Source organism: Polyodon spathula, chromosome 20, assembly GCF_017654505.1.
Source record: "Polyodon spathula isolate WHYD16114869_AA chromosome 20, ASM1765450v1, whole genome shotgun sequence".
Taxonomy (NCBI): domain Eukaryota; kingdom Metazoa; phylum Chordata; class Actinopteri; order Acipenseriformes; family Polyodontidae; genus Polyodon; species Polyodon spathula.
In genome coordinates this window covers 29,096,368-29,115,516 of record NC_054553.1, presented here as the reverse complement: position 1 = coordinate 29,115,516, position 19,149 = coordinate 29,096,368, and the positions used below count along the sequence as shown (strand labels likewise).

The 19,149-nt window shown below is 37.3% G+C and overlaps 2 protein-coding genes across 12 annotated transcripts in view; one reads left to right on the top strand and one right to left on the bottom strand.

Annotated features, from left to right (window-relative positions):
• Positions 1-2,217, top strand: part of LOC121295381 (myosin-10) — a 60,116-nt gene extending 57,899 nt beyond the window's left edge. For all 3 annotated transcript variants that reach the window (XM_041219923.1, XM_041219922.1, XM_041219921.1), the window contains 2 exons: positions 3-175; positions 435-2,217. In XM_041219923.1, coding sequence (XP_041075857.1) covers positions 3-175; positions 435-579 — 318 coding nt within the window. In that variant the 3' untranslated portion in view covers positions 580-2,217. The remainder of the gene's footprint in view (positions 1-2; positions 176-434) is intronic.
• Positions 2,218-4,581: 2,364 nt separating this feature from the next.
• On the bottom strand, positions 4,582-19,118 carry LOC121295383 (nuclear distribution protein nudE-like 1-B). Of its 9 annotated transcripts, none has more exons than XR_005946916.1 (11): positions 18,828-19,118; positions 12,469-12,565; positions 10,229-10,382; positions 8,847-8,995; positions 8,203-8,339; positions 7,834-8,007; positions 7,318-7,409; positions 6,829-6,971; positions 6,491-6,629; positions 5,810-5,844; positions 4,786-4,842 (listed from the first exon to the last, which is right to left on the bottom strand). XR_005946916.1 is itself a non-coding variant. In XM_041219931.1 (10 exons), the coding sequence occupies exons 2-10, from the start codon at positions 12,552-12,554 to the stop codon at positions 4,832-4,834; spliced, it is 981 nt and encodes a 326-aa protein (XP_041075865.1). In that variant the 5' UTR covers positions 12,555-12,565; positions 18,865-19,116; the 3' UTR covers positions 4,750-4,831. The 9 variants fall into 9 exon arrangements, 6 of the variants coding, with proteins under 6 accessions (XP_041075863.1, XP_041075864.1, XP_041075865.1 ...); XR_005946915.1 differs by having other exon boundaries at positions 18,865-19,117; XR_005946917.1 differs by lacking the exon at positions 18,828-19,118 and adding an exon at positions 18,286-18,718.
• Positions 19,119-19,149: the final 31 nt, after the last annotated feature.

Genomic DNA, 19,149 nt, shown 5'->3' with positions numbered 1-19,149 from the left:
AGATGGAGAAGGCGAACTCGCGAATGAAACAGCTGAAGAGGCAGCTGGAGGAGGCAGAGGAGGAGGCGACGAGGGCCAACGCCTCCCGACGCAAACTGCAGCGTGAGCTGGACGACGCGACCGAGGCGAGCGAGGGGCTGAGCCGTGAGGTCAACACACTCAAGAACCGCCTCAGGTACAGAGAGCTTCGAGAAACAAGACATTCTGGGACAAATCACACTGCCTATTTGCAGTTGTATGTCATTGGAGAGTAATGAACGATTGGAATGTACACACACACTCAATAGGGTTGGATCAAAAGCAATTGCTGCAAAAATGTATTCAAATTTACAGACGATCAAGGTCACATCCTGAACACACCCCTTCGATAGCTAGACCGTAACTAAGTGCTGTATGTCCTGTATGTCGATTTGATTTTGTTTTCGTATTCTCAGACGAGGTGGACCCATCACCTTCTCCACCAGCCGCTCCGGCCGGCGGCAGCTCCAGATCGAGGGCGCCTCCCTGGATCTCTCGGACGACGACGCAGACGGGAAAGCCAGCGAGCTGAACGAGATACAGGCCGCCCAGGCAGAATAGAGCCTGAGCCCCGAGCCAGTCTGCATGCAAGCACCCTGCAGTCCTCCCCTGACTCAACATGAGGGACATTCAGCAGATACAACCTGTCCGCCAAATTGCCTTTGCAATCTGCAAGGCTACTGAAATCATTGACGTGTTGCGTCTTAATAACTTTCTATAGCCTTGGCATATTGTACTCTTGCTTAAAAATATAGGTACAAGAAAGTGCATTTTATTTGTATGCATTGTTAAAATTATATATATATATATATATATATAGATATATATATTATATATATATATATATATAGATTTAAAAAATATTCAGTGTAAAGCCATTTTCTAGAGCATTAACACTAAAGAAATAAGCACTCTTGTTAGAAGGTATTCATTCATTCCCAGAGATTTCTTAGCAAAGATCGTTATGCATGCCACTTTTTCAGTTTGCTTCAAAAATAAAATAAAAAAGATGATGATTTTGTAATGTGGCACTTGGACCTGTACTGAGTCTGAAACCATTTCTTAATTCTGTAAGAAAATGTAACAGCTTAAACTAGAAACACAGTATGCATTCTTCACCTGTGGATTAACTCATGAAGCAGCAATGGTATTTGTAACCTATTACGTTAATAATAGAGAAAAATGGGTGCGTTTTTAAGGTAGCAGTGTTACTGTAGCATTTGTTTGGCAGGCAGTAATTTTAAGCTTTAGTAATAGCAGTATTTAAATGATAAGGAAGACCTGTGATACAAGAGAAAACCTGCACACAGCTTTAGTAGTGTCTGTATGCAAGCTGCTTGCTGTGGCATTTTAATACATTTCAGACTGGTCTGCACTTGCAAATTAATGTCAGTTCATCACTCTGTTTCACCAAGTCATTTATATGGCACACAGAAGGCATGAATTAAGGACTCCTTATTTCCTTCTTACCTTAACTGAAGTTTGATTGCCTTTTGCTGTCCCTTTTTTTTTTAACCTCTTTGTTCACTACTCTGACTACAACACTACATCGCCTCCACAAATTTAAGATGCTTAGTACTTTATAATTCCAGTTCTACAGTATTTTCTCTACATTGAAAGAAATACACTAGTGAATGTGAAGTTTTGAACGCCTAGGGAGAAGGTTGTTTTAAAGTTAAATATGGTGCCATTATTTGCTTAACAGTGTTAGTACTGCATATCTGCAGTGTTAGCAAGCCTGCACCTGCATGTCCAGCCACTTTTTTTTTAGTTTCATTTTAAAAAAATGAAAGTAAGGTTTCAAGCACTGTTAGCATATAATTAAACCAATGTTTCTTTAAAAAGTGCCTGAGAAAGCATTACTAGTGAGAATCTTCATATACAAATATACACGTATATCTAACATTGCAACAACTACAAATGTGTAACAAGTTTAAACCTGTTTTAATTGTATTACTTTTCGCTGTGCTTTCATATGTTATATGTGGTATGTACCTCTCCTGTTCCAGCAGTAGAGGTATTAAGTGGTTATGAATCAGTGTTAGTAACTGAAAAGTTGAGCCTTCTGCCACATGCAGGAAGTGTTGTGATTTCATTTGGTTAAAAGCTTTAACATCTGTGACATACAGTAGTTAAATTGTTGAACTGACTGTTGACAACCAGGCATTCGGCTGCAGAGATCTCCTTTTATTTCTTGTATACCTGTCTTTCTAGATGACAATGATTTTTTTGTAAAAGACAATAAACATATTATTAAAAAAAAGTTTGTGTTTCATATGTACTGGAACAAGACTGCAATGGCATTTGGGTAATCATTCCAAGTCAGTTTTTTTTTTGTTTTGTTTTTTTTGCTGCATTTCCTGTTTTAAAAAAAATGCACCTTGAAGTAAAAAGCTTGATTTAAAGACGATTTGTAAATGGTTTTCAAAATGTAGTGGCGTCTTTGTAGTCTCATACCAGAAGGTGGCACCAAATGCATTGAAATACAGGAAGTCTTGATAAAGCACACATTTCTACAGCACTGAAATACCTTAATAAACACGAGAATTTGCACTCTCTTCTTTAGTCTAACTAAATGTAACCAAGAGCTATGCCACAAAAAGACATCTCTTGTAAGTTAAATGTAGATGAATTTAAAAAGTCTGTTTAGTAATTGAATGTACACACTCCATATCTAAAACTTATTTGGAGAATGTAAACCAAGTACACTGGGAATAAGGTCTGCTGTGTAGACATGTTAAGCTGAACTTAATTGTATGACACTGCAGCTTTACAATTAGATGACCAGGCTCTTCTGGTAAACAACACTATAAGAGTAATGTGGTCAAGCCTCCTGACACCAAGGTCACAACCAAAATAGAAATAAATGCATCCGGCGTCACCTATTTCCAATGCATACAAACAGAACAGAACTGTAATGCTTTCAGAACTACTGGAACAGGTCACCTTCAGTAAGAATGTGTAGAATATACAGCACACATTAAATTTAAAGATTCTTACTCCATTTAGTAAATGTTTTATGAAGAAACAAAAGTTGACCCCACCCCAAAAGGTACAAATCTTAAACCCGTTCTTATTCTTTATTGAGCGGAGCCCTTTTTAACTGGCTCTTGCATAAAACAAAATGTCTAAAGTATTTGAGGTGAAACCATCAAAAGCTTTGTCATGAGTTTTGTTTATGTATCCCCACCAACCCCCCAAAATAAAACACATTAAAAAACTTATCTTCCACATACTAAAATAAGTTACTTTGAGGGGGGGGGGGGGGAACGACATTGTTTGCAGTTATCAACTTAAGCATGTAAAAATGATTTGTTGTAATGCAATTGCTAACATGTGCTTCACTTTGTGTGTTTTTTTTTTGGTTTTTTTTTTACAGATCTTTATTGGAAGATTTAAGACAGCCAGTTTTACATCATGATATACAACAGTATTATGATACACTTTCTCATTTCAATACATGCCATAAAGAATCTGAATAAATAAAGTTACAAAGCCTAAGTTATATACAAACAACTCTTAGGCTACTGTTTACAAACCTATATACAATAAACAAGTGTAAATGGGCAATGTAGCAAGTGAGTATTCGACAGCAAATTAAATAAATACGGATGCACATAAATATTTATTTTTAAAGAATTTAAGAAATGGATCCTGCACTGTTATGCCAATGTTTCAAATCATGTTTTAATAACCAACCAATTTACCAATATTAAAATTTAAACGTTCAAACTTAACTCTTCAAAGCCAAACAATCGATGACAATTTAACACAAAAAAGGAGTCTTTATGGGTGTCAAATCCACCAAATAGAGGCACATTGAAACAGAAAACCTCACAAATACAAAATTTCAAGACACAAAATGTACAGGTGTGAAATTTGTCATGTTACATGTCTGTCTGTTTATATAATTACACAGTTGAGAGAAAGAAAAAACTATATTACATACTTACTTTCTAATACTGTTTAACTCTTCATATTACCAGGTTTGTAACCGAGGTTTGTGGTGAGGGGGTCTAGATCCATGGTGCACTTTAGAAAGGTGGTGTATTTTACCATCTTTAGAGGAAAAAGTTGAAAAGCCTTGGACAGGTGCGAACAGGTGCAAAACAAATGTACTGGCAAGTAATTTCAGGAATTGGATCAAACCTGTGTACCGTTTTTTTCTGGCTTCCCAACCTTTCTTTCAGAAAACAAAAACGGCAACAGCAGCACAGTTTTGATGCAAATCCCCTAGATACATCAAAAAGCAGCTGTTCTTATTTAAAAAAAAAAAAAATGTTTATAACCAAAAACACATAAAATAATTAACATAAATACAGTATTTTAAAAACAAGTGCTTAAATTAAATCCCTTATCTTTACATCAGATCTTGTTTGAATATACTTATTTATAAAAACAAATCCACGTTTGTTAACGAAAGGATTGTCAATAAACAGTGTCGTTAGAATATTGCAATTGCACTATGCTTAATAATGAAACCGGGAAAGAATGTTGCACATTTGTCTAGATAAAAGATCTTGTGAAAAATAAACCATGCTTAAGCTGAGAAGGAATTGGTTCCAAAAGAATCTGTGAGCAGATCTAAACAGAACAACCTAGCAGGTGAACAGTGCTTTTCAAGTCTTTAATTTGTTTGTTTTTGCAGATCAATAAATAACACATTGTTCCTTCTTGTTCAGTTCGGTAAAGCGGGGGGGGGGGGGGGGGTGTTCAGATAATGGCTTTCATCAGACACTGAGCTGAAGCATGCCAGGTGGGGGGGATGATCTTGGGGAACCCATTCCTGATAGGGGTCCTTGGTCAAGCCCGTTTACTGCCCTGCTGCATGGAAACAAACACATTAGTTAAGTTTAAAAACTGAACATTAAAAGAAGAGAGCAGTCTTTATAAACCAAGGGTTCCCCCAACACTGAAATTAATCCAAGCAGCACACAAGTTAAAGGTATGAAGTTTAGGGAAATGTTTCTTTTATTACCCAAAATATTGGGTAATAAAAGTAAATTTACAGGCTATACATTGAAATACATACAAAAAAGAAAATATAATTTAAAATCAGTATAAAACCAAGCCTTGCCACAGATTATTTGCAAACTAAAACTGCGAAGAACTGCACTCGGTCGAATCACAATGGTTCCAATAAAATGGTAGTTACTCTTCTGTGAAATACAGTATTTACTGTTCTGAATAGGGATTGCGATTCATGGCAGATGCTGCTTTGAAGGAAAGAGGCTTTACCTATTGCTATGAAACTGTACAGCCACAGTCTAATACAGTTAAACATGTTTATAATGGCCACACAAGGGATGATAAAGTGATTTTTAGAAATGGAAAAACAAACATGTCTGCATTGGGTGTCATAACATTTGGCTGAATTCCTCTTTGTTTTATTAATAGAACACACTGTACCTGGTTCCTGCAGTGTAATCTGAGCTGACTCCCTTATTGTTTTTGCTAACTCACCCACATTTTGTCTACAACTTTGATCTGCCCTTGTAGTGAAGCTAAACACCCAGGGTGTATAATCCCAACAGTTCAGTTACAGCAGGTTATCTGCAAATGCAAAATACTAAGGCTGTCATGCTGAGGTTTACATATTTCTTTTCAATTGCTCTATCCGCTCTATCCACAAACAATCCTTCTATTGAAGTAAAGTTAAGAAGCTGCAGTGTGCCACAACTCCAAGCTGTTAGTGAAAACGTTATCTAGTCTAGCTGTTAATACTTTGTCCTCTATCATGATTAAAATTAGCTAGCATGCATATACCCACATGGAATAAATTAAGAATTACCCAAGATAAACACAGGGAATATGACCTTTTCCTGCCTGCAGGAAGAAAATATACATTCTAGCAGGTAAAGTACTGTACTTGTCCACTTCTCCCCTCCTCTTTACCTTAAAATACACACTTAAAAGTACCTTTGTTAACCAACATATGTTTGACCATCAGGACTTTATAGTTTCTATACCATATAAATGCACAACTTAGATTTATTTGTGTACACTTCACACATTTCTCCCATTCTGATTTTCATAAGTACATTTGTAAAACAAATAAAAAATTGTGATCTTATCTGTACTGCACCTAAAACATTTACCTAAAACAAAATTTCCTCCAAATCATTCATGTCTGGTTTCACAGACCCTGATTAGCACTAATCCTGGACTAGTGCTAATCAGGGTCTGAAATCTGTAAAACTTCAACCTTATACACTACAATGCATATCCTTGATTTCCATGCCAAGTTACTGTTTCACTGTGCCTAGTAAACAGCCTGCTAATAAGAACGTGATCAACCCTGCTGTTCCTCCCAGACGATACCATGCACTGCTCTCCCTTCCAGAAGCTACACAATGCCAAGGGACCTCAATTCAATGCCTCAGCAAGTTTCTGTAAAAAAGCCTTCTGTGATTAATTAATTTGGCAAATGCTCACTTGATCAAGATAAAAAAAAAAACAAATAAATAATTACCTTGCTAGGGTAGAAAATTAAATGAACCCTATTAGCTCATCCAAGAACACAATTATTTATTCTTTCTGGGTAAAGCTGCTTGATGATCATCACGCAGTAATCCCAGGTTAAGATGTCCATTTGATCACATCTCTGATCCCTGAAACAAGGACCAGACATGTGACTCCCATTAGGAATCTGCCCGATCCTTTCCAGGTTTTGCTGTGAGCTTCATTAACCACCGTACATAGGTAACAAGACTAGATTTCTTCTAACTAAGCTCATAGTGAAACCTGGAATGGAATAGGAGTCTAATTTGCCATCATGAGCCACTGCAGTGTAATCAGCAGAACACTTACACTTTATCGAAGTATGTTGTGTGCAATGAATGTGAAAACTTTGTACTGTTGCTGTTCATCAAGTGGCTGCTCCCTGCATACGTTTTCCTGGATGCCTGGTCCTTGGCAAAATTTCTGCAAGCTGACAGCTTTGATTCTAATGCCTAGGAACAAACAGAAGCAAAACACCAGTGTGAAAGAAAACAAGTAATGCACCTGAAATAATATTTAACAAGGTTTGGCACATGAGGAGTACTGTCCTTTTATTTACAGAAACGTGCATATTTGAGCTGTAGTGATAAGTCTGCTCAAAACCAACATTACTTAACACCAGCTGTAGGTAGTTTTAATTAAATCTGATTGTCCGTCTACTGTGCACGTGACAATACTCCAATTACCATTTAATGAAAGCATGTTGCTGAAGTATCTCAGGTGTGAATACTAGGTTTAAATCGTGTTGTAATATACTGGTTTAAAGGATATATTTAATAAACTACTTTGTGAACATACCCCTACTTTTCTCAGGAGATCCCCAACTATGTTAAGAGCGGATATCCTTGCAGATGGGGTTAATGGAGAACTGCCACAGCCGTTTGGTATTACTGAAAAAGGTGAACAAAACAAAGTGATTAAGGAGAAAATCTGAAGACCTTCTATTAGCACCAGCTCTGGATAAAAGTCACTATGTACCAATAGTTAATCCTGAACAACAAAATATTTGTTTAAAAATTACAGAATTCCCCTGTAAGGCTGCAGATCACCACTGATTCAAATAAAAATTCTTCACAGCGAGACTTTTTCAACTGGGTACATTTCATTGCTACAGGACCAAATTAAAAAATGTCTATACAACTTCGATCTAATCACCAATGATCTTAAATGCCACTTCACTGTGGAATTTCAGACAATAGTCCTATTTTTTTTTTTTACTTAAAATGTGGTCAAGCATGTTCATACAGACTCAGTACATTCAATTTTCTCTGCTGTATCCTTGCTCAGAACCCTCCCCCTTTTTATTTATTCTACCTTTTGTTGTGGTGAACCCATTGTCTGCACTCTTCCCTACAGGAGTAGCTGGCAATGAGAGGGATGCTTGGACAGATGAATCCATCGTATCAATGTCCAGAGTTGGAGAGCTGGGTGCAGACATTCTTGTTATATCCGTCTGTCTCTCTCGCACTGCTAACTCTTGCCTGAGATCTGTAAGATTTCAAAGAAAATTACATTATACACTACATCTTTGATTTGAAGTATTTAAGACCAACAGTTGTTTTTAGACATGCATGAGACCAAACTCAAAGTCATTTCAACACCAGCAATACCATATTGACTGAACTGTATTCCAACTGTATTTATAACTCCAGATGAAAGTAATATAGACTGCTCTATTAATACCTCTGGCTTCGTCCTTTAATCTCTGTACAGACACCAGCAGAGACTCTTTTTCATCAAGCTCGCTTTCCAAAAATGCATTTCTTTCAATGGCCTGATTTAGCCTCTGCTCAAAATCTTCCAATGACACAATTGTTGCCCTAGAATGAAAAGTAAGCAGTAGAGCAATTACAGCTAAGTAACAGAAATGGTCACACAAACAAATAAGTGCTCACACAAACACAAACACACGCACACAAAAGTGGGGAAATGTTCAGATAACAAAGCTACACTGATTCTATTCAAAATCGTCTAAATCAAGGGTAGGATTATTTGCACAATCAGAAGGATAGGTAATAATTACACAGCCTTGAAAAGAATCTCCCTGGAAACTCTGATTAGACATTTGATTCACACAGCCTGCTATTGAACAAGCCCAGTCAGAAAAAAAGCATCTTCCACTAACAGCACATGAACAGACAGAAAAAAAGCATCTTCCACTAACAGCACATGAACAGACAGGGAAACAGCTGTACAGAAAAACTGGCTTTTACTTTAACTTGAAGCTAAGTTGTAATATCCAATTTCTCATCATTTTTTTTGGAGAATGCCACATATTTTAAGAGGGATTGAATGATAACCCTGAACCTCTATTCACAGACACTCACCTCTTTGCTCTTTCCAAGTCATCATTTGCCTGCTCCAGCTCCCTCACATATTTGTGTAGTTGATCTTTGATGGCTCTTGTTTGACCTAACTGATCTTCGAGCATAGATACCTGCTTGTAGCTCTGTGCATATTGTTGTTCAAGTTTTTCCTTGAATGGAAAACAGAGGAAATATTACCACGTTGTGTGTAAATCAGTACTACTGCACAAGTAAACTTACACCTCTAAAATATCCTTACAAATACAGTAAACTGCAGCACTTCAACCTTTAAAAAAAAACAAATGGATGAAAAGCTTTCATTGATTGCATCAGACTCTGTAGTTCCATGATGCTCTCTTAATTTAGATTAGATTAAGTCAATCTTATTCATACATTGCCCTATAGAAAGAAAAATACAAATTTGTATTTAGGAACCCATATTGACGATCCATATTTTAGGGTGAATACACTTAATATCAGCCATGTACTTTGTGTCCTAGGTAATGAGGTCCAGTCAGGAATCATATACATACATATATAATATATATATATATATATATATATATATATATATATATATATATATATATATATATATATATATATATATATATATATATATATATACACACACACACACACATATATAAACACACAAAAGATTACAAGTACAGCAAAAAGAAGATAAAATATTTTATTTTAACCCTCAGCAGCTTGTATCAACAAAAGTAAGGAATTCAATAACATATATTTAATACTTAGGTTTAGGTTTTAATACTTTACAATAAATGTCAATATTGAAGACTCTGCTTGAGTCTGTGGACGAGGATGTTATGTTTATTTTTGTGGAAAGTTCAGGGAAATGTACTGTACTTCTCTAAGATTGACTTCCTAGTTTGATCACTGATGCTCTAGAAACGTGCATTAAGAAAGTGCCAGGGGAATTTCAGTTTAAACTTTAGTGTTTAAAATTCCCTAAATAAATTGTAGTTCTGTTAAATGTTCTTTGACAGGGTCAACAAAATATTAAAAGATGGGTTACAAACATAATACTCTGAACACTCCACATGAGGCTTAATGTAATTTTCAGTCCTACTTTTTCCATGAATCAGACCGCCTGAAACACCTATAAAATAAATATTTGCATTACCCTCCTCTGACCTGGCCTTGGTGTTGACAGCATTTAGATTTCCTGTTGCACGGAATATTTACAGGAACACTCTGGACAGTTTGCACAATCCATTAAATCTGACAGTTCAACAAACCTAGCAACAAGAAAATCAAGCTATACTGCAATACTAAATACAAGGGGTAACACTTGCTTATTCAGTTTACATACTGTAGAGTAAAATATTGACAATGTTTGATCTGAGAAATGTGCTGCTGATCAGATGTATCCTCACCTTTAATGTTTCAACCTCGGTTTTCAGTCTTTGGTTGTCCAGCTGCAAGTCTCTGATCCTGTGCTCCGCGTGCCCCAGCTGAGCTTCCAGTTCTGCTTCCAACTCCCTGCTTCCTTCCTGGAATTCCAGTAGTTCCTCGTGAGCTTCTTGGTAACTATGAATGAAAGGGACACAGCCTCTTTAGCACTGGGCAATGGAACTAATACACATAAGCCTTTGCAAACACACTTCATTTTACCAAAGTCTCATTTTCAGTGATGGCCACATTCACACTTTGAACTCAAATATGAATGCATGAGAAACATCACTGGAACACAAACACAAACAAGCTCCCACCATCAATGCCCTTTTGCACACACAAACATTACTATATATACGGGTTGTGTTTTGCAGATCCTAATTTTTTATTATGCACCCATCAAGAATATGGCAGTGTAATCAAAGACTTTTGGTGCAGCTGTCTGTTTTGCAGTAGAATTCTGTTTTGTTTGCTGAAGGCACCTTGAGAAATCTGACTGACTAAATAACTCACCTTTGTATGGCCAGGCAATGACTTGAGTTTGATCTATGGTAACAGCAGATCTTAGGTATTCCTTAGCAAGGGAATATATTTGAAAAAGGGTAACAGTATTTGCACTAAAGGAGTCATTGAGACAAACTATGCAAATGCTGACTTGAGTTTGTTTACCATCGAGTCACTGGAGCTTAAATGTCAACATGTACTTAAAACGTCAAAATCAATAGGAGACTTAACTTCTAAAAGTGGCAGCTTGCTGAGTTACGCCACATACCACATCCCACCCATGTGACAGTGTGATATTTAACAGCACAAGTGGGAGGGGGGTCAATCAGGGCTTCACTGCTGGGGAGGCAATAAGTGCATTATAGAAGTGGAAGTTGGTAATGTCAAACAGAAACATTTTGTTGAAAAAGCTGTAAATGTGACCCCTTAACCTAATATTTCTGTTTCCTCCACAAACAGAATGTACCTTTGTGAATTCTAAAACTTAAAATACTTAAGGCAAACTTTCTATAAATGATTTTTCCCCTGTTACGTGTTGAAAATGTAAACTTAATACATAAATAGATTGTTGGATCTGCAGTTCTCCCTTGAATCACAACTCTTTCAATTCTTTTTTTTTTTTTAACATTTTAAATAAGCCTATAAAACTAGTTTGCACATGTACTGTAGCTCTCTAGGTTATACAGCACGTACGGTATTCCAATGCTCACCACATGAAGGCTGAATGACCTCATATTAGATGTCCCTCACATGATATCATGGCTAGAGGTTTTAGACCTCAGCCCTGTGGGGATTGCAAAACTAATTAGGAGGTGGTCTACAGTAAAAGTACACAGCTGACAGTAATAAGACTTTTAAAAAGGTTTTTACTTTCTAATTTCAAACATCATAATGCCAGATTGAATAGGTTTCTGCTATTTGCCAGACATATTCAGGCAAAAAACTGCATATAGCTTATGATCCAGACAAAAAATTACTGCATGCAATTTGATTCTGGAAGCTAAAAATATGTTCTCCCATAAAACTTGACCGTAGTTTGTGCAGCATCTGTAATAGTAATGTCTGAGAGAGACCCACTGCATTGCAGGTCTCAATCACTCAGTGTTACTGCAAAACTTGGACCAACTGCTTTCATCTACTCTGACTGTATCCAAGAGTATTCCTCAACTGATGTTCTCAATTCAGATAAAAACATCTACAAGAAGTCTTATGCAATAGTGCCGTGCAGTACAGCAGTACAAGCTCAAGTCTGTGCAGCCTGACTTTTGTGACTGGATGGATCGTCGTGCACACTTACGTCTTATTTAAGTCAGTCCTTGCCAAGGACCAACAACTCTGCAATGCAAAGGGGCGTACACTTTTCACAAAGCCAGTTAGTTGCTTACTTCTAAGTTTAGGTAAGTGGAACAAGTTACATGTACTTCTATAAGGAAGAAGCTCAGCTTTCCACAACCTTGGCTCAAAAAACATAAAATAACGACTCCCAATTCTTCCACAATCTTCAGCACAACTGAAGCTATTGTTACAGTTACTTGTTCAATTCAGGTTTTCTGAAACCAAGAAAACGCCCATCTGCTGACTAGTTTCTATGCTTGCAATTAAAGCCAACAGGTTCTTCCACTGACTACGGAGCACAAATAGGAAACTCCATTGTATGCCTGCACTTACAGTATTATATTTTGTTCTTCTCACTGTAGTTTATATTTGTGTGAATTACCTTTGCTTATACTTCAACGAAAGGGATTTCCAGTAATTAATTTCCTCGTCCTTAGAGGAGAATTTTGGTATCATCTCTGTGTCCATGGTAAATAAACCTGGAAAAATAACACAAGAAAAAAGCATGGTAAAACATCTTGCCTATATTCAACCACAAATAGTTAAATGTGCATTGTGCTGTAGCACAAAGAAACAGGTCCAGCAGCTTTGCAGGTGATATTTATTTTGTTATATTTTATTTCCCCAAAGTGCAATACTCCTACGTAACATGCTGTATAATCAAACCCTTAAACAGAGGTTATTTTAATCTTATTGTTTCTGTTGCTTGGGAAAAAATTCCAAGTGGGACTTTTCTGTGTGTAGTGGAAAATCGAAGTGATTACATTACACTAGCTATTGTGTTTAACAATTTCCACACCATTTGTAAAAACCACTGCTGTCAACAATACACGTGTTGCCCCAATATAAAGTTTGCCATCACAGAAAACAATAATGTCAACAAAAGTTGTTTATACATGATCACATCAAGCCCTTAAGAGTTTGTAACCAGCAGACACTGAAAGAAACAGCTACTTGAGCAAGCTGCACGGCAAGCAATCTGACCAAGTGAGTCTGTTAAAAAGCTGCTGAAAAAGGCAAATACACCCCCAAAATTACAGCTGTACCAAAATCATCTGAAACTAAAGCATATCAACTTGAACTAAAAATAGAGCTTCTTAATCAAGAGCAAACCACAGACCCGGACTCAGATGAGCTGTCCTTTTCCCAACTCAATCAATATCCCAACTCAATGTATATCACTAATCACAGTGTAACTCACTACATTCCAGTAAGTGGGACTCTTATCACATACCCGAGCTACAGAACACCTCAAGTTGAATGTCATCAGTTATATTCCAGTTACTGCTACTTTTGTATTCTTTCAGCTATTACTTGCACAATGCCATCTTTTTTCTGTATAAACAGATCAAATGGGACACATGAAAGATGAGATATTTTAGGTTTCAAAAATAACCTTATAATACAAACTCTTCTTGGCACCGAAAAAAAGATGAAAACATGCTTTAGGCTGTAAATTACCGTGGTGCACAGTATAGTCAATCAAACACCAGATCTGCAACTACTGTTCATGCTAATCAGTGAAATGGGTTTATTATTAATGATATTTAAAAGATACTGTAAATTATAGTAGTAATTATTTTAGTCAATAGCCTTCAAACAGTACTTTAGATTCATTCACAATTTGTAGAACAAGATCAACTTTGTGCAAGATGTGATCTGACTTTAAAATAATTGATAGCACTAAATATGCACAGGGTATCTGCACTATCAAAGCAACTCTTCCCATTTACTTAGTTAAATTAGATTATAAAGACACTGGGCAATTTCACAGAAGGACACAAAGGATACAAATAGCATCCCAGTTTATCTGCACGGACTGTCAGACGCCCATAAATCTTGTCGTTAGGATGATTTTATATACAGAATGGTGTAGTTCAAGGTTTTTAATCCTCTTCACTTTTCAATGACACCTACTGTAAACGAATTCATCACTAGCCCAACACAAACTTGATTTGTTCTGCGTAAAACAGCAGCTTCTTATCTTGCACATGCAAAAGGAAGAGCTGATGCTATCGCCTGAGTGTTTACATGTTTTGTCTGTTCATTTACATCACTGCCCTCTGCTCCACACTGTCTGCAAGCTCTAAAAACAAACAAGGGGAAGAAAAAATGCCTTGCATTACAGTACATCAAGACTACTGAACAAAGGATAAGCTACCGAATGTCAAAGCTAGCAGAAACACAACTACAGCACTTAAAATTACCTTTCAACAGCTACAGAGTAAAATCCAGAAGTGCCAAGGCATATAAATGGTTTATACTACTCCATTGCTATTGTCAACCATTGTTTTAAAATCTACTGTTGAAAAAGGGTACAATGCAAAACTGTAAGCTTGGATGCAAAGCTGTTTAATCCAATTGTTCTGCTCCAGACAATATTTTGTAAAATGTTCAGATGTCATGTATGATTAATTGTTTTAAAGAAGAGTAATAACTATTTATTAAATTAGGCTACATTCTCAAGCCAACTTTAGAAGCCAGAATATAAAGAGTCAATGTACTGTGATTTCTCTTGGCACACATACTAGTTGCTTTCTACATGATGCCACCAGAATCAGGGGTAGATAAAGATTAATATCTAATTTTGCTGCCATTTTACAAGATGATGAAGCGGACATGTAAGCAGGGTTGGTTTTGTTTACGCAAAAGCCCACCAGGAACAACACTTACTCAATTCACCATTTTCTGTAGTTCAGAGGCATGTTTGAAAACTTCAGGCTCATGAAATGTCTTTGTGTCATAGTCAATACTGAGGCAGAACTTGAGAGTAAACTGTGCACAATACTAAAGTATACATTAATATACGCGTTTCTTTTAAACTTTAATGCACCAGATATTTTAAGAATATTTGTATTAATAAAATGCATGACACTCATGACAGTCTATGGTTAAATAAGTTAACACAACAAAGCTTCATGAATATCACACTATTTGATTCATAAAAACACTCAAGCTTTCTTAAATAAACACAGTGCTCTAGGCTGTATTCACTCAGATATCGTAAAGGCTTTTGTTGTAACGTTCATACAATATGCATGCACTGTTTTACATCACTAAGTACTGCTTACTTAATCTATACATTCCTTCAAACCGCAACTGTAGCTCTACCCTCCAGGGATGTTTTTGCCTTATGCAACTCTGCAATTACCTGCAGCCGAGCCACTGTTTTCCTATGGATTTCTTACACTGTTCATAATATGATGATGAGTTTTACAAGTAAACCTGGGTGTAGATACGACACTCTCCCATGCTCACTGAATATCTACCATGTTTCCTTTCATTTGGTGTATGTAATCTAAATATTAATGAGTCAGTCACTGTGACTAAGAGCTCAAGCGTGTATACTTCAATAAAATAAATACCTTGCAAACAGAACTATGACTCATCTCACGTGTAACCCTTTCTCTAACGTATGCACTGCTAGATCTGTTCCTCTTTAACCATATATGGTTAGACAGAAGCAGCTGTGACATGTGAAAGATCCATCAGCTGTTTTTTTATTACACCTTCAAGCTGCCCTACAGAAATGTATCACAGCATCAATTCTGAAGGTCCCAATGTCACATAGCCATAGGAAAATAGGCAGCAATTACAGTGCCACGGTTTCCAGTACAAAACCAGAGGCCGTACTGTGTGATCTTACTTTTAATAAGAGACACAACAGTTTGGGCTGTAGAACACCAAAAATGTCTCATTTTAATTCCAGGTAAGATTCTCACTTCGACCACTCACTGATTCTGAAAATCACATCAAATCATTACATAATGGTGTATTATTTTAAGAGGTGCAAAGTTACCTGACAGTGCTTCAGATATTGTTTTATAAATAGGTGGATACAACTGCCTAGAAAATCTATAGTTGTTATAGAACAGTCTGTTTACCTGAAAAAAAGCAAACAAGAAAAAAAAAACAAAAAAAAAACACACACATCTATTTATATTCTTTCAGTGAAACTGTCAGTGGCAAATAACGTCACTTCCAATAAAATGTTCACTGAAGACTTCACTAACATTAAATAATGAAAGCCAGTTCTTAATTAACAGTAATACTGATTATTAAAACACATTTATTAAACAAAGTATGTACTGCAGTCATGCAATTGTTGAAGGGACATGGCACACATGTTAGCCAATAGCATCACAGTAGACCCTGTGTCACCAGAAATACTGGTTATCAAACCACCAATTAAGTTAAAGTTTGTGTCGTTACAGAGACTCACACACAAGTACGATTGGCTGTAGGTGAGTGAGTATGGCAGACGCTGCCTAACGCACGCATCTGGAAGCTCTCTGGAGGCATTTTCATGTTTCATTTTACATTTTCAAGCTTTTAGGTAGCAAAATAATTTATTTTGTAACAATGGAGGTAGGGTGTCAATAAATATAGCGAGTGTGGGAGTTATTTTCTAACAAAGTGTTTAGTGTGGCATTAACTCTACAGCACACGCTGGATAGCAACAGCAAAGTGAAACTCATAAGCTTGTCCGGTTCCCAGTACCTGATTGATCTAGGAACTTTGTCAGGTTTGGTCTTAAAAGATCCATCTCTGATAAGTAAATAAAAAAAAAAAATATGTATTTATAAGTATATACGGTATGAAATTTAGTTTGAGGCAAGCTTAATGAAAACAGACCAGAGTTTCAAAAGTTTCCCATGATGTAATTCCCATCTGCACCAAACTCTCAAATCAGCCTTCTCAGAATCGATCCAGGATTATTAATGTAGCATATACCACAAAACGCCACATGAAGCAGTCATTTTTCATTTTTTTGTCTCAGTATTTGTAGACAATGACTCATATGAGCTAAGCCACAAGTTAAATGTTAACAGATGCGATTCTTCTACATATAAGCAACACTGTTCGGTTCTGTTAAAACTGTGCACAAGATGTGGCGTGAAGCTGTGAAATAACCAGCTGCTTCACCTAATGCCCAAAGGTTACAGGTCCTTTATGTTGATATATGCAGGTTGTGAATCATTTTCCACCCAAGATTAGATTAGTCTGCTAATTCACCCCACATATATTGCTGACATTTACAGTATAAGTTAAACATAAGGTCTGCATTTTACCAGTGATCCGATATACTTTTTCCAAAAGGCTGATCTGTCGAAATGTTTTGATGTAAAAGTAGGACCACCTACAACCACCCCCTCCCACAGGCTGCCCTATTAATAGCAAAATAATTTGAGTTACAGTAACAAACACAATGTTCAACGTTTCAAAACATAACAGTTGGGTTAGCAGCTAGCCTTGTGACCCTTCCAAAGTGTGTCCATAGATCCTCTATAAATGCAGTTTGAGCGTTTAAAAGTTCTGTAGATTTCCCACTTAATCAATGCAAATACTGTATTAGCTTAAAAAAACAAGTCACTTTTGATCCAGAAATAGAATCTGCTCATTCATAATGTTTAATCCTAACACCCACAAATGGCATGAATTTGTTTTCTGCTGGTCAACAGTGTTAAATAAAAATGATGACAGATGACAATCAGATTCTTTGTATTCTACAAGCCTTTGGCCAATAGTCTGTTTCCATATTATAACCCAATCACACCAAGATACTATCACAGCTACAGTATCACAGCTGAGGCTTTCTGTAAATGAGGCTGTTCATGGAACTGTGAATACCCCGGACTGATTTATTCGGTTTTCCTTTATTTATTTAAGGTGGATCCACAAATGCAGGTACATTAAAACAATTACACACCAACACCCAACAATTGTTGAGTGGTCACCACAGCATTCCCGTCATCACACTTTCCCTAAGCGTGTACCTTGACTGCAAATATTTGTGCAATAACAACACGTCAACAGTAAATAGTGAACATTACTGCGGTTAACAAGAGATAACTAATAACACTTGCAAACAAATAGCTTAAACAAAATTAACTAGTTATAAAAACTAAAACCAACACCAACTCCTACCTAAAAATTATCACATGCAATTCATACTAAACATCTGCCCGGCAGATCTCTCCCAAATCATACCATGCCAGCCTGTGATGAGCAACGCTGACTAGGGAGGCGGGACGAACCGCTGGCAGGTTTGACGGACACTTGCTACACAGTACCGTAACATACACAAAGCCGCGCCGATACAAATTGTATAAATACAGTTATCGGTGTATTCCGCTCACAATAAATAGCCATTACTTCTCATTAAAAAACAAACAAACAAAAAAAACTGCATACTTACTGCCAGGGTTATTCACAAGAATTCGGCCCAGATATGATATATGGCTGCCCGGCTTAATGCAAAACAGACAAACAGCCTTGATTTATTATCCGGATAGTTACAACACTTAATCAGCTAAAACCAAAGAAACATTCAGCCAGCCGTCTACGTAATTAGAATTTCAACCATTACTGTATTACAATGAAGGCATGTTGCTGAGGGTGAGAAGGGCCGCTGTAGTCTAAGCTGCAATACTGAGCAAGCAGAATTCACCCCTACAAGATCCAACAAACACGCAAGCAGGACGCGTTTCAAACGCACGGTCTCGTCGTCTCCCGTTTACTGTTTATAATATAACGTGTAGATACGTGTATCCTTTAAAATGTACTAATAAAACGAAGCTGCTGCTCAGAAAGATGTATGACACGTCAGGGGGGAGGGCAGTCAGCTGTCAACAAAAAAAAAATAAAAGCCACTCCGGCAACGCGCTCGACGTTATATAGCAGAAAACCTCGACCCCGCTGACAACGTCGATATTCGAAATGAAATCATACATATAACACCTGTCTTTAGTGCCAGTATTACTCTCGTATCACAAACCCGCTCATGTCCCGCCGCCAGTCGCTTTCAGCGCCTCCTCTCCGCCGGCTCTGCCTGGCTCTGCCTGGCTCTGCCCGGCTCTGTTTAGAAAGCGAAGCACCAGCCCTGCGTGGGCCCGGCGTGACGTCGCGAACACGCCCCACGCCCCCGGATTCTGGAAGCGAGGGGAGGGGGGTTGCCGGCACACTTTACCGGAGCCCTTCACACAGTGGCATGTTAGCTGCCACCCTTCCGTTCAGTATTCAGCAGCGGTGTTTTTGTGGCTGCTTGAAGTTCTTGTTCAGG